General features: G+C 43.3%; 1 protein-coding gene across 2 annotated transcripts in view; it reads left to right on the top strand.

Moving 5' to 3' along the window:
• VIPR1 (vasoactive intestinal peptide receptor 1) overlaps positions 1 to 19693 on the top strand; it is a 127376-nt gene that overhangs the window by 52702 nt on the left and 54981 nt on the right. For both annotated transcript variants that reach the window (XM_074542797.1, XM_074542851.1), the window contains one exon: positions 11565 to 11672. In XM_074542797.1, the coding sequence (XP_074398898.1) occupies positions 11565 to 11672 (108 nt within the window). The remainder of the gene's footprint in view (positions 1 to 11564; positions 11673 to 19693) is intronic.

The raw sequence follows: 19693 nt of genomic DNA, 5'->3' as shown, positions 1-19693 counted from the left end.
AGATACTCTTTCAGAAGCAGGAGTTATTTAGGGATAACAGCTGAATAAGGAACCATGACTCATGTCTGGGTGGGATGAGCAGCTCTGGAGACCAAGAGATGTGCAGGAAGCATGGCCTTTGTGGAATCACAGAGTCATGGAGTCGTTTGGGTTGGAAGGGACCTTAAAGATCATCTCTTTCCAACCTCCTTAAAGATATTCTCCTTTCAATCCCCTTCCATGGCAGGGACACCTTCCATTATCCCAGGTTGCTCCAAGCCCCATCCAACACCTAGTCCTTCAACACTGCACATTTTTGTTTGCTCTCTAAGCCTGTCTGTCTTGGAAACATAACAAAACCCAATTTAAAAAGCCTGGAAAATGGAAAATACAGGAAAAATAGTGGCATTCCCCCTCTCAATGTTCACATCTGCTACCTTGCACATGCCTCACACTTGTTGTGAGATAGAGATGAGTTCTGCAAGTTCATCGTCACCATTGTGGCATGGAAAAAAATCCAGGTGGGAAATGGCCCATGCTGTTTAAACTCTGAATATTGCTTTTGCTGTTCCACAGTGGAGGCTGGCTAAAAAAAGCCAAATTTGGAGCCTGGGGGGACCTCTGTCAGTGCCCCCCTTAAGAAGTCAAATCAAGTTTGATGGGAGGAGAAGCAGTGAACATATGGAAATTAAAAATCAAGCTGGAAAAAAACATTGATGAAGTTTAAATTAGGAGCCTGTTTATTCATCACCATCTGTTTATAGTGCAGCAAGATAAGAAATAATTAATAGTTCCTTGCTTGGAAAAGTTCAAGTCAATTCTCACCTCCCTTGGGGCAGATGAGGTGTCAGTGGGATCTGTGGGACAATCCTGCTATCAGCAGCTCTCCAGGTGCTGGAAAAGGCTGATCCAGCTCAAAAATTCCAGAAAATTCCCAAAGCAGGATGGGAAAATCTCTGGATGTGTCCCTTGAGGACGTGGATCAGTGGTGAGCATGGTGGTGCTGAGCTGGCGGTTGGATTTGGTGACCTTTGGGGTCTTTCCCAACCTCAAGGATTCTGTGGTTCTGTCATTTCAGAGCTGTGTAGAGCTCCCATAAGTCTTGTACCACATCCATCAGCCTCTTAAAAAATCCTGGGACAACAGGAATGGCATTACATGGCAGCTGCTGGCCTGCTAAATCAAACCCTAAATCAAACCTCTATCTACATACTCAAAAAACCAGTTTTGCTCAGTCTAAAATGTGCTTGATCTTTGTGGTCTCTCTAAAGGCTAAAGGACCTGCTGGACTTTTTGCCACATTCTCTTTAATTAATTTTTAATTTACTTCTTTTTCCTATTATTCCAGCCTAGGTGATACAAAGGGCCTTTTAATTTCATTCTTGCTCTGACCAGCAGCACTGGGCAACTCCCACATGTGGCGTCAGTCACCTCCATTCCTTCACAGGGTGGTTTCTCCTACACAGTAGAAAATTCAGCCATGGGACTTGAAGACCTTAAACCCCAGACTCTCATGCAGGATCAGTACCAAAGTCAAGCTTCCTTTTATTTATCAGGAATTTTTCTCCCAGTTCTTTGGCAATGATCGTGATACACAATAGGACAGGTCCTTCCAAATGGTCCTCCTTCGCCATTCCCTCAATCTTCCCAAACACCTTCATGCTGAAGCTCTTGAAGAGGTGGAATCCACTCCCTGGCAACTTAAAATAAAGAAATCTGCCATGGGGTTTTCAAAGGAGAACTTTTGCAGATTCTGTGTGAAATCTGGCCCCTGAAACAGGAAGGAGCAGCATTGTCACAGTGGTAAAACAAGGCTCAGAATTTGGTGTTGGCTGATCCAGCCTGAAGTTGATGCTGTTCTTCCAGACCAGGAGTTTCTTTCTGAGGAAACAACAGCCAGCAAAATTTTCCCTAAAAATGGTTCTTTTTCTGTCCATCCTTGCTCCATGGGCACACAGCCATGGCATGGGAATGACTTTTGGCAAGGGATTTTCCCTTGGTTTTGGGTTTCTCTGGTGTGTTCTGGCCAGGTGTAGGCAGCTCTCTGAGAATGTGATGGATCCTGTTCACATTGTTTTGCCTGTGGTCAAAATATTTAAAATGAGGGGATATTTAAATATTTAAAATCTTAGTGAGCAGCTCAGATGTGTAGGGGGAAAAAAACATTTCACAGAAAATCTCTGTGCTGGTGTTCAATGGTTTGGAGGGGATTTGGCCAGCTGAGGTGAAATCATGGCAAGGACGTAGAACAAGATGACCTTTAAAGGTCCCTTTCAACCCGAACTCTTCCATGATTCTGTATTTCAGAAGGGAGGAATGCAATCCCAGCCTCACTGAAAATTGGGATTTATCACCAGGTGCTTGGGATTGGGATTTAGCTCCAGCTCTCCAGTGAGCACTGCTAATTCCCAGTTGAATTTTAGTGATTTAGTGATGAACAGGGTGATGCTGGGTTAACTCTTGGCCTCAATGACTTTAAAATGTTTTTCCAACCTCAACAATTCCCTGTTTCCAACAGTGGTCCCTCAGTTGCTTGTGTGAGCGCACCCACCCACCAAAACCAGGATGAAATTCCAGCACAGACCCACACAGCACCTCATCACCTCCCTGCTTTTCACCCTGACCTCCCCTTTCCCCATATATTAAGATTTTCCAACATCTGTTTTCTGCCTTAAAACACAGCAGGGCTGGAGGCTTTGCCTTGGTTTTGCTGTTGCTGACTCGTGGCTGGAATCTCTCTAACAACAGCAGCGTTTGTTTGATTTGGGAACAGCTGTCCCAGGGTTTGTCAGGATTAGCAGCCACTTAGTGGACATAAATTTATGTTGGAAAAGGCATTTCAGTTTGGAGAATATGCCACACTTCTAAATGCCAGCAGAAGTTTTGGCTCCTTTTTTTTTTTAAGATAATAGATAAATGCACACAGCCTTAGCTGTGCAAAGATTATAAAAATACAAAGAAAGAAAGTGGCATTGATGCAACGGAAAATAAATTCCAAGTGTTTTCAAAGCTCTGGATAGTTAAATTAATAATTTAATCTGGAGCTCAGATTAAATCCATCTATGCAGAAGTTTTGTTTCTGACAGCAGCCTGTGTTTGTCCCTCTCAAATCCCATGAGATTTCTGGTTAAAAAGATTCTCCTTCCTCAACTTTTCTTTTAGTTTTTCTATTAATATTGACTTTATCAGAGCACTTTCATGATGGTCTCCATCCTTTCTACCTGGTTGGGAAGTTGGGAAAAGTATTCCTAGAGGTTGAGCCAGTCACCTTCACTATGAATTTCTCTCTGGAGATGCCAGTATGAGAAAAACCATCTAGGAAGGTCCCTAAATTCAAAGTCTGATTGTCTGTATATCCAGTTGTGTACAACTCCTGGCAGAGCAGAGGGATTTGAGTGAGGAAACCCTGGAATGATCCTTGAATCATGCTCTGTCTGAGAGCATGCAGATCTTGTTTAGAGGCTGCTGAGGAGATAAGTCATGGTTTTGGCAACACCTTGTGTAAACCTTCTTAAATCTTGGATCTTTCAGTTTACATGTTCTGGAGTTAGGCAGAAGGACTCAGCTCAGAAATTTGATTTATGAAGAGGAGGGATTAAAAAAGCCGAGTGTTTATTTAGTTTGTTGGTTTAAAAAGGCTGAAAGATTACAAACTTTTTTTTCTTTTAATGAAATTATTTCCCAATAGATGTTGTTGATGGAAAATCTCAGGATTTTCATGCTTAAAAATCACCCTCCAGTGACAGTCACTGGTGATTTCTTTCATGTTGATTAGACTGACTCAGTCTGGGGGCTTTAAGGTGAGGTTTCTTTCTTATGTCTTTGGGTCAAATTTCTGCAAACATTTAGGAAGAAATTTATTTTTTTATATATTCCTGTTGAGTGCTTGGACCGCTTCTACTTGCAGAAATACCAACCAGGTTTTATAGTAAATAATGGATTTCTTGTTATAGAATCATGGAGTTGTTAAGGTGGAAAAGACCTTTAAGATCATCAAGTCCAGCTTGTGGGAAAAATGAAATTTCAGACTTGCCACAGATATTGAGGCAAAGTCCAAAGCAAACTCTTTTCATTTATCCTGAATTTTGGGATCCTTTTTGCTTTCTGTGATTGCTTTTCTGCTGAACTGGGGCTGCAAATCCCTCAGTGGATGATGAGCAAAGGAGCACCAGAGCACCAGCAGAGCTGATGGAAGGAAATGCCACCATGCCAGAAGTCACAGCCTGTCAGGATTGTGATTTTCCTTCAGCTGTTTGGATTCTCTGTCACATCCTGCCTACAGAGCAGGCAGCACAACAGGCAGAAAAAAATTACCCAAATTAAACACAAAGCTATGGGAAGCTGGAAGGGGAGCTCTGATGGGGTTGCTGCAGAGCAGATTGTCAGTGGTGATACAAATAAAAAATTAGAAATGTGATGAGCTGGAGCCGGGGAAAGGAGAGATGTCCAAAGGATGCAAAGTCCAAAGCAAACCCTTTTCATTTATCCTGAATTTTGGGATCCTTTATGCTTTCTGGGATGGCATTTCTGCTGAACTGGGGCTGCAAATCCCTCAGTGAGTGATGAGCAGAGGAGCACCAGAGCACCAGCAGAGCTGATGGAAGGAAATGCCACCATGCCAGGGTCACAGCCTGTCAGGATTGTGATTTTCCTTCAGCAGCTTGGATTCTCTGTCACATCTTGCCTACAGAGCAGGCAGCACAATAGGCAAAAAACAAAAATACCCAAATTAAACACAAAGCTATGGGAAGCTGGAAGGGAAGCTCTGATGGGGATGCTGCAGAGCAGATTGTCAGTGGTGATACAAATAAAAAATTAGAAATGTGATGAGATGGAGCTGGGGGAATGGATGGAGAGATGCCCAAAGGATGCTGGAATATGAGTGGGATTGAGGACAGGAGGGCACAGCAGTGACTTTTTCAGGGAAAGGAGGGAGGATTCATTTGGTTAAACCTCAGAGCCAAACTAACCCCAGTCAAACCCAATGTGTCTCAGAAAAATAGGGTAAAACCCTACTCTGCAAGGCCAGGAAAGGATGGGGTAGAATTAAACCCACCAAAGATACCAGGGAGAAATGACAGGGAGCCGTTTACATGCTGGAAGCTGCTGAATAGGCTGGGACACTTCAGCTTGAAAATGAGATGCCCAAGAAGGGATGCTAAAGAGGATTTTATGGGTTTTCTCCCCAGGGAAAGGGATGTTGTGGTTAGGCTGTGAATATTTCTGTCTTTGTAAAAGAACTGAGCAGTTCCTAGTGAAAGCAGCAATGAGCAGGTTCAAAGTGAATTCAGAAAAGAATAGAATTTTTCTGTCAGTGGACAATTAAATCATGCAACACTTTGCCTTGGGAGGTTGTGAATGGTAGAAATTTTCCTGGGTTCAGAATCAAAATTCAACTGCATTTAATTTACAAAATTTATGGCAAAAAAAAAAATCTATCCATGGTATTTTTTATTATTTCATACAACTTTTAAATAGAAAATTGATAAATGTCACCCCGTGGCTATTTACACGTTCAAAATGAATTCAGAAAAAGATAGAAGTTTTCTGTCAGTGGACACTTAAATTGTGCAGCGCCTTGGCACAGGAAGCTGTGAATTCTAAAGATTTTCTTAGGTTCAGAATCAAAATCCATTTGCATTTAATTTACAAAATTTATGGCATAAAAAGAATCTATCTACAGTATTTTTTTATTATTTCATACAACTTTTAAATAGAAATTTATCCCTCATTTGGAGGTCTCTGCTCTCTGGAGTTTATTGTGGCAGTGGTGACCCAGGGGTTTTCGTGGGTGGTGGGCACGCGAGGTTGTGAATTCTAAAAATTTTCCTAAATTCACAATCAAAATTCAACTGCATTTAATTTACAAAATTCATGGCAGAAAAAGCATCTATCTACTGTATTTTTTATTATTTCATACAACTTTCAAACAGAAAATCATCCCTCATTTGGGAGGTCTCTGGAGTCTGTGGTGGCAGCAGTGACCCAGGGCTCATGGTGAGTTTTCCTCCCCCGAGATTAAATTCAGACTCATGGGTGGTTCTGAGTTATGGATTGGTGCAGGCACCATTTTTTGGGGTGTGTTCCCTTCAGCGAGGGAGAGATCAGAGCTCAGCTGGGACAGGGAGATGGATGCTGTGATAATTGGCTGTAATGAGATGCTTTTAACGAGGCAAACCACAAGGCTGGGCCTGTCAGGGGGACAATAAATGTCACCCCGTGGCTGTTTACAGCGCTGAGAGCTTGGAAGCTGCCTGCTGGTATGAAATCGGAGTGAAAATGAGGTTTTATTGCAGCACAGCAGGCTGTGATGGTGCCCTGGGATTGCTCAGCCTGCTTTGCTGAGCTGTGCCTTTGCCTTGCTGTTATCCCTGAGGGTGCTGAGAGCTCCTGAGGTACCCCAGGGGTCAGATGGGCATCCCTGCATCTGAACAGGGATTCCAGGAGCAAAATGTGGGGGAATGTCTTCCACAAGAGACCTGGAGTGACCCCAAGCATTAGGGAGAATTTGGTGTGAGGGTTTGGAGGGTAGAGTTGGGCTTGATGCCCTTGGAAGTCTTTTCCAGCCTGAATAATTCCATGACTTATTGAAAGACTGATGTGCTCAAAGGGTTTTCCCTGAGCTGGGAGTTCTCCTGGCTTCAGAGTGCTACCAGCCTGCTGCCATTCATCTCTTTGCTCAGCCAGACCAAGTCCCACCTCAGGGCTGTGCCAAAGCTCTGGAATTCATCTTTATTCATGAGGGAAAGTCGTTCTCTGCTGCTTCCTAGATAAGCTTCGACCACAATTTGCTGTGAGTGTAGATATGAATCCAATAAATGGGTTTTTAATGCTCCAGTCTGCCAGTTCTGCAAAGCAGTGTGAGAATTGACCTGTTTTCTGTTTATTAACCTTTCAAAGGGAGAGGAAATGAGAGCTCTTGTGTCACTGTGCTTCTTGCAGCTATTTCTGAGCCAGAACCTCCTGGAGCAGGGCTCTGAGTGAGGCTGGGGCAGCCCTTGGCTTGCTGGTGGGGTATTTGGCTTGCAGAGAGGAAGGCTGAGCTGCTGGGTAGAGGGATCTGAGCTCCAGCTTCTTCAGAGGCATGAAGGATTTCTCCCTGCAGCCCTCCAGGAGATATTCAGCTCCAGAGAGCACTTCAGAGTCTGGCAAGGAAGGGCAGGGCAAAGCTGAGGGTGTGGGAGTCACAGTTGAAATAATTAAAATGGGGGAAAACCCCTCTTCTTTTAAAAATTTTTATTTAATTTTTAAAGTTTATTTTTATAATGACAAGTCATTATAAAAAATAAAAAACTATCCTTACTTGGATAAACTGTCCAATTAAGAAATGACACCTAAATTATTTTTACTTTTAACCCAATAACCAACCACCCATGCCCTGCAATGGGGACATTTTTATCCAGTTACACAAAACCACCCAAACCTATGGAGAAGAAGAAGGAGGAGAATGTGAAGGAGCAACCTCCACCCCAAAACCTCCACCTTGCTTTATATCCATTACTGTATTCTAAACCCTTAAACTCTGTGTTTCCCACTCTGTGATCTCACACACTTCTATCCAAACTCCACACCCACAATCCCAGTTCTGTCATTCCATTCTGGAAGCTTCTCCACGGCCTCAGGTCAGTGCAGTGTTCTCTTGGGGGTCAGTGCCTGGCAGCGCAGAAATCTGAAATTCTCAGCAGCCAATTCCAACAATATCCTAACCCTGACTTTAAAGACTGCACCTGAGACACCCAGAGAGGTGGTAAATGCTGCTGAATTGGGAAAGCCACACACTTAATTTTATACAGCTCCTCCAGATTCACCTGGAATGCTTCCCGAAGCAAAGCACAGCCTCTGGCAGTGTGCATCCTCTGGTTTTTGGGACAGGCAGGTGAGCAGAGCAGTTCTTTTGATGGGAATGGAGAGAAGCTGTGGTTTTAACTCATTGCCACTTACTGCACTGGGTGAGGATTGATAAATACATGTGTACGCTCCCTGCAGACACTGAGTAAACATTTATAATTAATTAATTAATGGGGAAGCACTTATCAATCCCCAAACGCAATCTGATCTGGCCAAACTTGTCCTCTTTGCTGCATCCAAGTGATGCCACAGGGAAAGGAGAGATTTCCTTCTTTCAAGGCACCGTGCAGCTCTTTCTGCCCTCAGATGGATTTTTGCCTGCCAAGCCCCCAGTCCCAGCAGTTTTCCAAGATAAAATCTGTCGCCATGATATTTTCTGAAAAATCCCTTTGCCAGGATTTTTCTCCTGAGAAGCTGAGAAGCCTCAGAGGAAAAGAAAAACAATTATTATCACCTGCTGTGGAATGTAACAGGTGCATCTGTGATTGGTCCTTGTTGATTGTTTTTAATTAATGGCCAATCACAGTCCAGCTGGCTCAGACTCTCTGGTCAGTCACATGATTTTGTTATCATTCCTTTCTATTCTTTTCAAGCCTTTTGATGAAATCCTTTCTCCTATTTCTTTGGTATAGTTTTAATATAGCATTTTCTTTTAATATAATATGTATCATAAAATAATAAATCATCCTTCTGAAACGTGGAGTCAAGATTCTCATCTCTTCCCTCATCCTGGGACCCCTGTGAACACCACCACAAAAGTCTGTCAGTTTAGGAGGAAGAAAAGCATTTTCTGAAAGGCTATTTAGTAAATGTTGTCTGTGTGCTGGGTCAGATGAAAGGGCACGAAGCTTTACCTGAACTTGTGATGGAATTATTACAGCACTGGACTGGGCATGCAAAGAATTTTGCAGGTATCAATCTTTGATTGTTCCTATTCTTTAAACTCCAGTTATTCTCTTCTACTCACTAAAAATTACTGATTTTCCTGAACTGCAGATAATTAGCACAAGAAAGACACAGAACAGGGTGCCCAGAGAAGCTGTGGCTGTCCCTGGATCCCTGGAAGTGTCCAAAGCCAGGCTGGATGGAGCTTGGAGCAACCTGGGACAGTGGCAGGGATTTGGAATGATCCCAAATCATTCCAATGATGAATGGAATGATCATTTGGAATGATCATTTAGGGTCCCTTCTAACTCAAACCATTCCAAGATTTGCTTATTCTCACAGGCAAAGCCAGAGTTCTGCTTTCCATTCCCTTCTTTATTTATTGCAGAAATATTTTCAGCATGTCTGGGACAGCAATGAGGAAGATTGGTGTGGTAAGAGCACGTACAGGGTGTGTTTACAGAAGCAATAATTTGTAAAAATACACTTTATGTGTCTTGCAAGGCCAGTTTCACTTTCCTTTTATCAGAAAGAAAAAAAGCTTTTTATACAAAAGTGAGCACCTAAAAGCTTTCTTCACACATCACAGGTGGTGCTGAAAAATGTCAACAGAGAAAAAGATACAGATCACCAAAACTCTCAGAGTGCATAATTCAGGGCATTTAAAAAGCCATCTGATGCTATCAGATAGCTTTTATTTTGTATTATAACCTATCATGAGGTAATGGCTGCACTCCAATTTATTGCACTTGGTGGAGGAAAAGATTGCGGAACGTGAAATATTCCACCATGGAATCATTTTCCATGGAATATTTAATATCCTGCCCCTGTTGGAGCTGCTGGCTCTTTGGTGGGAGATAAGTGTGAGGGTGTGAGAGCTGAGCTGGGCACCTGATACCAGGACCTGAAACCTGACTTTTAATGAGCTCTGCACGGAGGAGATACCATCAGTTATTCCCTTTTTCAGGCTCTGATAAACTCAGCTCAGGACTTCATTATTTAAAAAGTTCAGTTTGTTCAGGGAAGAAGAGGGGAGGAAAAACCTGTAAGATCACTTTGAAAGCCAGCTAAGGGTTCTTTTTCAGCTTCAAAGCATTTCTATGTGCTCTCTATTGATCTGAGACAGATCTGTCTGGTGATGACACCAGCCCTTTCCTTAGCTCGGGGAGTAAAAGATGATTTAAAGGAGGAATTTGGGTGTAATTACCAACAAGTGCAGCCTGACAGGGGTTCTCATAGGCACTTGAGGAGTATTTCCTCAACATTTTGTCACCACTTTGTTCCTCACACCCCAGACTCCCCTGTGGGGCTGGTGACCTCAACAGCTCATGAGTCACATTTGGGGGAGTGTTTCCATCTGATGTGCTGTTAAATGTTAAATAACATTTATTATGGGACAAACAGCTGAGAGCAGAGGTGCTGGAAGCAGGGAGCTCTGCTGACAGCCCATCCATCTCACCCAGGCAGCAACTCAAGTGCCTGGCTCTTGGAAATATAAAGCAGGGGGGAAAATGTCAAAATTCTGCTAAGAACTCTAAAATGGTGACATATCAATGTAAAAATGTGTTTGAGTCCTTTTTTGTTTTTTAATTCAAACCTGCCAACTCCTTTTGGCTTCAGCATTAACATTACATGATCCAACAGTGCAGCATGCATGGGGTGTTATTAATGCCTTTTGAGAAATAAAAGGGCAAAATCAAAACATTAGAAATCTGTGGAAAGGACATGGTATTTTTTCTTTTGATTCTACCCAGAAAATCTTCAGCAATGCCTCATTTTGACAAACCCCTGTGTTTTCTCCCTGTGTTGGTTATTTCATCACTCCCAGATTGAATGTGCCACCTTCCCTCACTCCTCTCCTGGCCACAGCACTGTCCCTGCTCAGCCTCTGCCACAGACATATTTTATGAAAAATCCTTTCCTTAGGATTTTTTCTCCTGAGAAGCTGGGAGGCCTCAGGAACAAAATGTAAACATTGATTATCTGCTGCTGTGGAATGCAACAGGTGGATCTGTGATTCGTCCATGTTGGATGTTTGTAATTAATAGCCAATCACAGCCCAGCTGTCCGGACTGGCTCAGTCAGTCATAAGCCTTTGTTATCATTCTTTGCTATTCTATTCTTAGCTAGCCTTGTCATGAAGCCCTTTCTTCTATTCTTTTAGTATAGTTTTAATATAATGTGTATCATAAAATAATAAATCAGCCTTCTGAACCATGGAGTCAGATCCTCATCTCTTCCCTCATCCAAAGACCCCTGTGAACACCACCACAAGCCTCCAGAAGTGTTCTGTTTCCCGTTTTATGAAGAAAACTGCTTCTGGTGAAGGGATTTTGGTCCTTGACCCCTTGATTGTCATCTGTGTCTCCTTCCTGCTGTGAGAGCTGCACAATCACTGCAGTGGGGAGGAAAAGATGATGGCATTTGGGGGAAACACAGAAGGAAGGGGAAAATGTTCAAGTTTAAATCACAGATTCAGATCAGGTGTTTTAATGCAACAGGGAGTGACAAGGGCAAGGAAGAGAGATGTTTAATTAGGAATTTCTGCCTTTTTAATCTAGGAGAAGACACTGTTCTTGTATCAAGCCTGATTTGCCATTTTTTTCTTTTTCTTTTTTTTTTTTTTTTGCCCTTATTAGCAGTTCTATCCATACTGATTTCTGGAAAATTACAGTGCTGAATTTTAGGAACTGGGGGAGCTAAAAGCTGTGTGTTTAAAGGAAATATTCAGCAGGGTTTCATTCCAAAAGGTGCCTGTGCTGGGGTGAGGGGCTCTACACACCTTTGCAGAGCTGCCCTGCTGCATCCAGCACTCCTGAGTGCTCCAACATCTGCTTTTGTCTCTTCCCCAGGCTGCAGGAGGCAGTGGGATAACATCACATGCTGGCCTGAAGCAGAGGTGGGAGAAGTTGTGGTACGGCCATGCCCCAAGTACTTCAGGTTCCTGACCTCCTACCTGGGTAAGCAAATCCCAAATCTGCTCCACAGCTTCACTCCCAGGGGGGTTTCTCATCATTCCATGGGGGGAACATCTCAATAAAGAGGGAAAAACCAGCTCTTAGCCTGAGCTTGTCGCCACATTTCTCTTCATAGAAAAGCAAGGCTCAATTCTCCCCAAGAATGTTTCTGAGTTTCACGTTCTCTGAACCTCAGAGAAAGGAAAAACAATATTTATGTCATTTGCTGTGCCTGTGTTTGTGCAAAAGTAGAATGCAATGTGGAGATTGTTTACCCAAAATGATGGTGTTTTGGTTCTTTGGCCTGTCAGGGCCAAGTGTGTAACCCCACATTTCTCTTCACAGAGAAAAGCAATATTCTCCCCAAGAATATTTATGAGATTCACATTGTCTGAACCTCAGAGAAAGTAAAAACAATTCTTATTTCATTTTCTGTGCCTGTGTTTGTGCCAAAGCAGAATGCAATATGGGAATTGTTGGTGTTTTGGTTCCTTGGCCTGTCAGGGCCAAGTGTGGGTAACCCCACATTTCTCTTCACAGAGAAAGGCACAATTCTTCCCAAGAATATTTCTGGGTTTCATGTTCTCTGAACCTCAGAGAAAGGAAAAACAATATTTATGTCATTTGCTGTCCCTGTGTTTGTGCAAAAGTAGAATGCAATATGGAGATTGTTTATCCACAGAGATGGTGTTTTGGTTCTTTGGCCTGTCAGGGCCAGGTGTGTAGCCCCACATCTGTCTACACAGAGAAAAGCAAGGCACAATTCTCCCCAAGAATATTTCAGAGTTTCATATTCTCTGAACCTCAGAGAAAGGAAAAACAATTCTTATAATTTGCTGTGCCTGTGTTTGTGCAAAAGTAGAATGCAATGTGGAGATTGTTTACCCAAAATGATGGTGTTTTGGTTCTTTGGCCTGTCCGGGCCAAGTGTGTAACCCCACATTTCTCTTCACAGAGAAAAGCAAGGCACAATTCTCCCCAAGAATATTCTTATATCATTTGCTGTGCCTGTTGTGCCAAAGTAGAATGCAATATGGAGACTGTTTTCCCTGCAGTGATGGTGTTTTGGTTCCTTGGCCTGTAAGGGCCAAGTGTGTGTGTGTATTGGGAGTGAGGGTGACAGTCACAAAACGCTGTGCAGTTGTGTGTAGAGTTTACTGCTTGACAGATTCACTTTAGATGAAATGTAATATAATATAGAATAATATACTATAATAAAGTAATTAATCAGCCTTCTGGTATCAATGGAGTCCTCCTCATCATTCCTCCCTGCCACGGGGGTTGTCCTGTTTGGACATGAGGTGAAGGAGGTTTCCAAGCCATTCATGAATTCCTGAACATCAAAACATCCTCCCTGCACTTGCAGCAGCACTGCTGTGCACCACAGGGGTGCAAAAATGGCTCCTGGTGAAATCCAATAATATGGATGTTTTGCAGTGAAAATTGAATCAACCTGTGGGACAGTTGTGTTTGTTGTGCAAAATGAGCAGTTTAGCACAATCATTAATGAAGTCTCTGACAGAAAATGAACAAGCTGGAACTGGATGTAATAAAGTTGGGGGTTTTTTTACTGCTGGAATGACAAATCTGACCACAGGCCAAGGAATTAACCTGACAAATAATGGGCAGGGGAGGCTAATGGAGGAGGTGCCTTAACTCGCTGTTCAGGGTGTTCTGAGAAGCTTTAGTTTAAAACTCAGGTCTCAAGGGGCCGTGCAGCAACAAGGCTGATTGTGCCTCCTGGTAGTGTACAGTTGTTTTTCACTATTTTTATTGTAGAAGCCCTAAAGACCTTAACAGAGAATTAAGTTCTTTTTCACTGGAAATCCTGCATTGAGCTGACCCTCCATTTTTAAAGCCTGTAGTGCAAATACACAGGATAAATTAGGAATGAGGGTAGGGGCACAATATCACCCCTGTTCTACTGGCCTGGGCATTGCACTCATTTACCAGCACATGCTGATTACATGACTTGCCCAAGGCCACACCAAAATTCTTTGCAGGCACAGAAGGGAAATTCAAAATCCCTGGAGTCCTATCCTGTGGATTCTCGGCTTCTTTTTTTCTGTCAGGATCGGGATTAAATGTTGGGACTCAGATGTTTATCAGTTCTTATCTCTGTCACAGTCTCACAAACCCTGAGTTCTGCAGCACTTCACTCTCACAAACTAAACATGGAGCCCCATCTCTCTCTCTGCAAGGCCTTTGAAGGATCAACTGTCCAATTAAGAAATGACACCTCAATTATTTTCACTTTTAACCCAATAACCCTTTAACCCATGGCCTGCAATGTGGACTTTTCTGTCCAATTACACAAAACCACCCAAACCCACTGAGAAAAAGGTGAAGAAGAATAATAAAAAGAAGCAGGTGAAGAAGAAGAAGAAGAAGAAGAAGAAGAAGAAGAAGAAGAAGAAGAAGAAGAAGAAGAAGGTGGTGGTGAAGGTGTAGAAGGAGAAGGTGAAGAAGGACCGTCCTTCACCCTAAAAACTCCATCTTGCTTTATATCTATCACTATATTCTAAACCCTTAAACTCCAAGTTTCCCACCCTGTGATATCACACACTTCTATCCAAACTCCACACCCACAATCCCAGTTCTATCATTCCATTTTGGAAGCTTCTCCACGGCCTCAGGTCAGTGCAGTGTTCTCTTGGGGGTCAGTGCCTGGCAGCACAGAAATCTGAAATTCTCAGCAACCAGGGTTCCAACACTATCCTAGCAGTGACTTCCTCTTTTCCAAAATTCCCTGGAAGCTCATTATTCCTGTCTCAACACCCAGGGAGAAGAGGCAGAAGCTGCTGTGATATCACATCTTGCAGGAGAAGACCCCTGTACATGGGATCAGCTGTGTGAAATAATTTCCTGTTGTTCCTGCTCTCTTCCCTCTCCTGAGCACAGCATTCACTCACTGGGTTTTATATAGCAGCAGAGTTAGTAAAACACCAAGAAAAATCTCTTTAAAATGCTTTTTAGTACATCACCTCACCAGAGCTGAGTGCTGAGGAGAATATTGTGTATATTTGATTATATATAGGGGTCAAGCACTGGAACAGACTGACCAGGGAAGTGCTGGATTCATTGTCCAGGGAAGTGTTCAAAAATAGGAATGTGGTTTAGTGTGGACCTGGCAGTGCTGGGTTAATGGTTGGACTTGATGTTCTTAGAGACCTTTTTAAACCTCAAGGACTCTGTCTCTGAGCTGGTTTTATGGTCAGAGGTGAAGATCAGGTTTTTAGATCTGGTTTTTAGATTCCCACTCCAGGATGAGTTTAATACCATCCATAAACCACATATTTCTCTCCATTTGCAATCAAAATATTGCAGAGTGGCTCTGCCAGATGGGAATGTCATCCAACAGGATTGAATTCCACCTCAGCAGAGCACCAACACAACAACTGATGCCATTCCCAAAGCAGAAGCAGCAGCTTTGATTCTCTCTGAGTCACTTTGTACACAACCATCAACAAACAGGGAAAGCAGTGATGGTCTTAAGTAAAGGGAGGGGAAGATTGCCTCCTGTTTTATAGGATTTGCTGCAAAATTAATGCCATTAAATGTTAGAAGCAGCTCTTCCTTTGTAGCAGTGAGTGTCATTGAGCAGCTTTCAAGGAACTCAATCATCTGGGTAATGTTTGTGTTGTACTCTTTGATCCCTTTGCAGGAACAGGGAAGCTTTTATCAAGTTGTGAGCCAGAGAAAATCTTTTTAATGTGTTTATAGGAGGAAAAGAGTGAAATACCAGGGAACAAAGAGTTAATGTGATTTTCCTGCCTTATGGAGAATAAGCTGTTCAAATGACTAATATCCCATCTCATGGTTAATAAAGGATAAAATGTCTTGTGGCATTTTAAAACCTTAAACTGTCCTGATGTCATTTGACATTAATTTTTTATGGCATTCACAAATCCAGAAAATTTTCATTATTTCATGACGTTCATCGGCGCCATGTGAGGGAGATGGATGAAAATATTTTTGGCACCTTTCATTATTAAAGTGCATTGCTTTCCACCCCTTGACCAGAGTGTTCCAGCTCTCTTTCCACACGTGGAAGATGACATTTGTAACAGGGATTTATGTCCCACAGTTTCTCCAAAAGCAAATTGTCCCCCATGCACAAATTAAATTAGCACTGACAGGTTTTAAGCTTCAGCTCTGAGATTAATTGACCTGAGGGGACAGGGATGGGCCCAACTAAGCACTGGAATCCCCCTCAGAGAGGTGAGATCCATCTGAGTTTTGGGCTTGCCAAACTCCTTTTTCCCTTGGGTGTTTTAAATTTATTTCCCCTCTCCTTTCCCCTCCTTCGTGAACACTTTTTATTCTGCGTTGCTTCTGAAACTGGAGCAAAAATTGAATAAAATGAGGATAGGGATGAGCAGATCAGAAGAAGACAACACTACCTCTCTAAAGAAGCCCAAAATGAACCATACCCATAATTTATTTGCTACAAATGGTCATTAAAATACCCAAGAAGTTGAGTGTGGGTTTTGTGGTGTTCACTGAGAACCCCCAACCTGCTCAGGTTCTCTGCTGTCCACATGTGCCTTCATATCAGAAAGGCAAAATTACCTGGATGAAAGGAGGATCAGAGAGGGCATCACCATCCCTGGAAATGTTCCAAAACGTGTGGATGTGGCACTTGGGGACATGGTTTGATGGATGTGTAGGGTTAATGATTGGACTTGATGATTTTAGAGGGCTTTTCCAACCTAAACCATTCTGTCATTCCATGATTTATTTGCACCTGAGGTGTCACAATACTTGTGCCCCACTCCTCTCAAGGATTGGTGCTACACCTCTACCTCTACCCAAAAATGTGCATCTTTTTTTCCTGAATGTTTCCAGGAATTCTATAATTGCAGGATCAAAAGATCTAATGAGAATTTTGTCCTAAAATTTGACAGCTCTGTTTTTAGGATGAGAAAACAGTTTACAAAAGGTGCCTGATCACCTAATCAAGGGGAATATTGTTATGGTTAAGAAAGGGGGAATTATCTGTATTAAAGATCAGGATCTTCACTCTTAGAAGTGAAATGTGCAGGAAGGGGAAAGGAAAATAAGGGAAAATTGAGTTTTGCCACAAAAACAGGGTGCAGGACGTTTCAGGGCACTGGACATGTGGCAGCAATATTTGCAGGCCAAGTGATGTGAAAATGAACAAAGGGAGAAAATTAAGTTGGTCTTGTTTGATGTGCTGACCCAATGCCACAGGTTCTACGATGACATGAGGTTATTAAATACAAAAATATAAAATAACATGAAACAGTGGGCAAATTGCACTGAAGGAATGATATTTTGAGACCACAACTGAGGCAGAGGAAGCAAATTGGGAAATTATCCTGTCACAACTTTCCCCATAAGTTTTTCCCAGGCCCAAGCACTTCAGCATCCAGCTAAGTGAAAGCTGTCTGCAAGTTTCAAGTGTTTCCCAGATCAATAATAAAAATGAAAGCAGAGTGTGGAGAGCTTTAATGTGGAGAGCTTTATTAATAGTTGGTTAGCTGAGAAAGGCCATGCTGACATATTGCCACTGGTCAAGCTGAGAAATCAGCAGTCAGCAAGCTGAAAGGAGATGTCAGCAGCTTGCAATCAGTGGCCTTGCTGCAACATGGAGAAAGGGAGTAGAGATTAGTTCTGAATATCTCCTAAGAATATGTAGAAAGTATCAAAAGTAGGACCATAGGAATGTAAAAGTAGGTGTAACTGCTGATATGTAACTAACCAATCCTGAGCTCAACTTTTGCAATATGCATGAAGTTAATTACGAACTGTATTTAACCCGCTGTGCTGATCAATAAAATTGGGCCTGTGATGATCAACCTGATGTCCTGGTCTCCTTCCGTCGACATATGGTGGAGAATGCGGGCAACGCTGCGGGCAACGATGCGGCAACGTTGAACCCCTGTCCTTTTTTCTTGGATTACAAAGAAAAAAGGGAACTCGCCACGGTCCGGAAGTTGGGTGGGGGTCCTTGCAGCGGGACGGTGCCGGATTATTTACAAAGACTGGATTATTTATAAAAAGCACCCTTGAGGTTCATATCCGTGACTCAAGCCACCTACGTGCCGCAGGAGCCTGAGAGCTGCTACAAGTGCGCACTGAATAGGTATGGATAGGCAAGCGGCATATGATTTATTCTCCTCATATTTAGAAAAGCGAGGGGTAAAAGAGATAGATTTTAAAAAGGAATTACCGGGGTTGTTAGCTTATGGTCATTCTATAAGTATGTTTACTAACCCACATACAGTACATGAGCTTTCAGAGTGGAAAAATTTTGGAGAGGTGTTAATGGACTCTGTGTTAGATGGGGATAAATCAGCTAAAAAGTTCGGGAAATTATGGCGGGTAGTGTATAATGCATTGCTTCAGCAGGTCTCTGAGAGAAAGGCAGCAGAAAGGGCTACAGAAGCTCATAAGAGGAATATAGGATATGGTCGTGAGGATGACCCTTTAGCACCTTCTGTAACTAAGATACTTATGCCTAAAAATCCCCAGCATAGTGGTGTTGAGGACATGCCTTTAGAAAGTGCGGAACCGTCTGCGCCTCCCTTGTCTGAGGGGGAAGGCGAGCCGGGTGGGAGAGGTAAAAGCAAGCCAGCTTTGCCTCCACTGCCGGCTTCAGGCGGGTCGGATGGTGGGGGGGGCAAGCCAGCTCTGCCTCCGCCGCCGGCTTTGCCTCCGCCGCTACCCCCGGGCAGGCCGGCTCCGGTTACAGCTCCAGCGGGGGGGCCCCTTCCCCCGTGCGAGCCGGCTTTGCCTGAGCAAACTCCGGTTGCAGCTGCGGGGCGGTCGCTTCCCCCGCGCGAGCCAGCCTCTGCTTTACTGCCTTCCCAATGCGAAAATTCGGCGCCTGCACTAAAATGCCAGCAGCATAGCACCTCCAAAGAGCCAGCTCCCATCCCAGGGGCACACCGTGATCTATGGGGGGAAATGGCTAAACAAAGGAGGGAGGCTTGGTCTGCTTTGGCAAAAGAGGCGATGCAAATAGGAGATGGTGAAGCCGTAGAAATTGCTTCTAGTCTTGCATGTCCTGTTACTTATACACCACAATATGATGCACAGGGGAATTTTATGCATAATGTGGCAGCATATTCTGCCTTAGATTGGAAGTTGTTAGCTCAGCTACGTTCTACAGTTAGTCAGTTTGGTGTAAAAAGTGAACCTGTTAAGCAAATGTTAGATTATCTCTTTAACACTCAGATTTTATGCCCAAATGATTTAAAAGGGATAGTGCGTTTAATATTTACTCAGCATCAACAATTATTGTTTAATGCACATTGGCAAGCATTAGTAAATGAGTCAGTTGCTGTACAACGGGCTCCGGGAGATCCATTGCATGGAGTGACAGTGGATGAACTTATGGGCTTAGGAGCATTTCTGCGTACAGAGGCACAGATGATATTGGGACCAGATAAGCTTAGAGAGACTATGAGATTGATGCGTGCAGCGATAGATATGGTTAAAGAGCCAGGGGGATTACCAATTTATATGGGTATTAAGCAAAATAGAGAAGAATCATTTGGAAATTTTATCGATAGGGCGGCTGCTGCTATAGACCGGGCCGGTGTGGCAGACTACTTTAAGGGGGCGATATTGAAGCAGTGTATCCTTCAAAATAGTAATCCAGCAACCCAAAGGGTATTATCTGCTTTGGGAGCAAATTGGACCATTGAAGAAGCATTAGAGCGAATGGCATTAATGCCAACTGCTTCGCAGGCATTTCTAGTAGATGCTATAAAGGAGTTAGGATTGGGGTTACAAAAGCAGACAGAGTCTAATCAGAATCAGGTGTTAGCTGCTCAGAATCAGGTGTTAGCTGCTCTTGCTCCTCTCCGAAGTGGCTCACTGCCGATCCAGCTCCCACAACACCACAGCTTGTAGACGGCGGTCGGGAAACTGTCAGCAGAACGCGTTTCACGAGGGCCGCGCCCAGACACAAGTAGCTGCCGTGACATCAGAGACACCAGCACCAGCTGCCGCGACATCGCAGCCACCTCTTGTCTGCAACCCGCAACAACAGG

Source organism: Zonotrichia albicollis, chromosome 1, assembly GCF_047830755.1.
Source record: "Zonotrichia albicollis isolate bZonAlb1 chromosome 1, bZonAlb1.hap1, whole genome shotgun sequence".
Lineage (NCBI taxonomy): Eukaryota > Metazoa > Chordata > Aves > Passeriformes > Passerellidae > Zonotrichia > Zonotrichia albicollis.
Note: the sequence above shows the minus strand (reverse complement) of the source record. Positions and strands in the feature narration are given on the sequence as shown.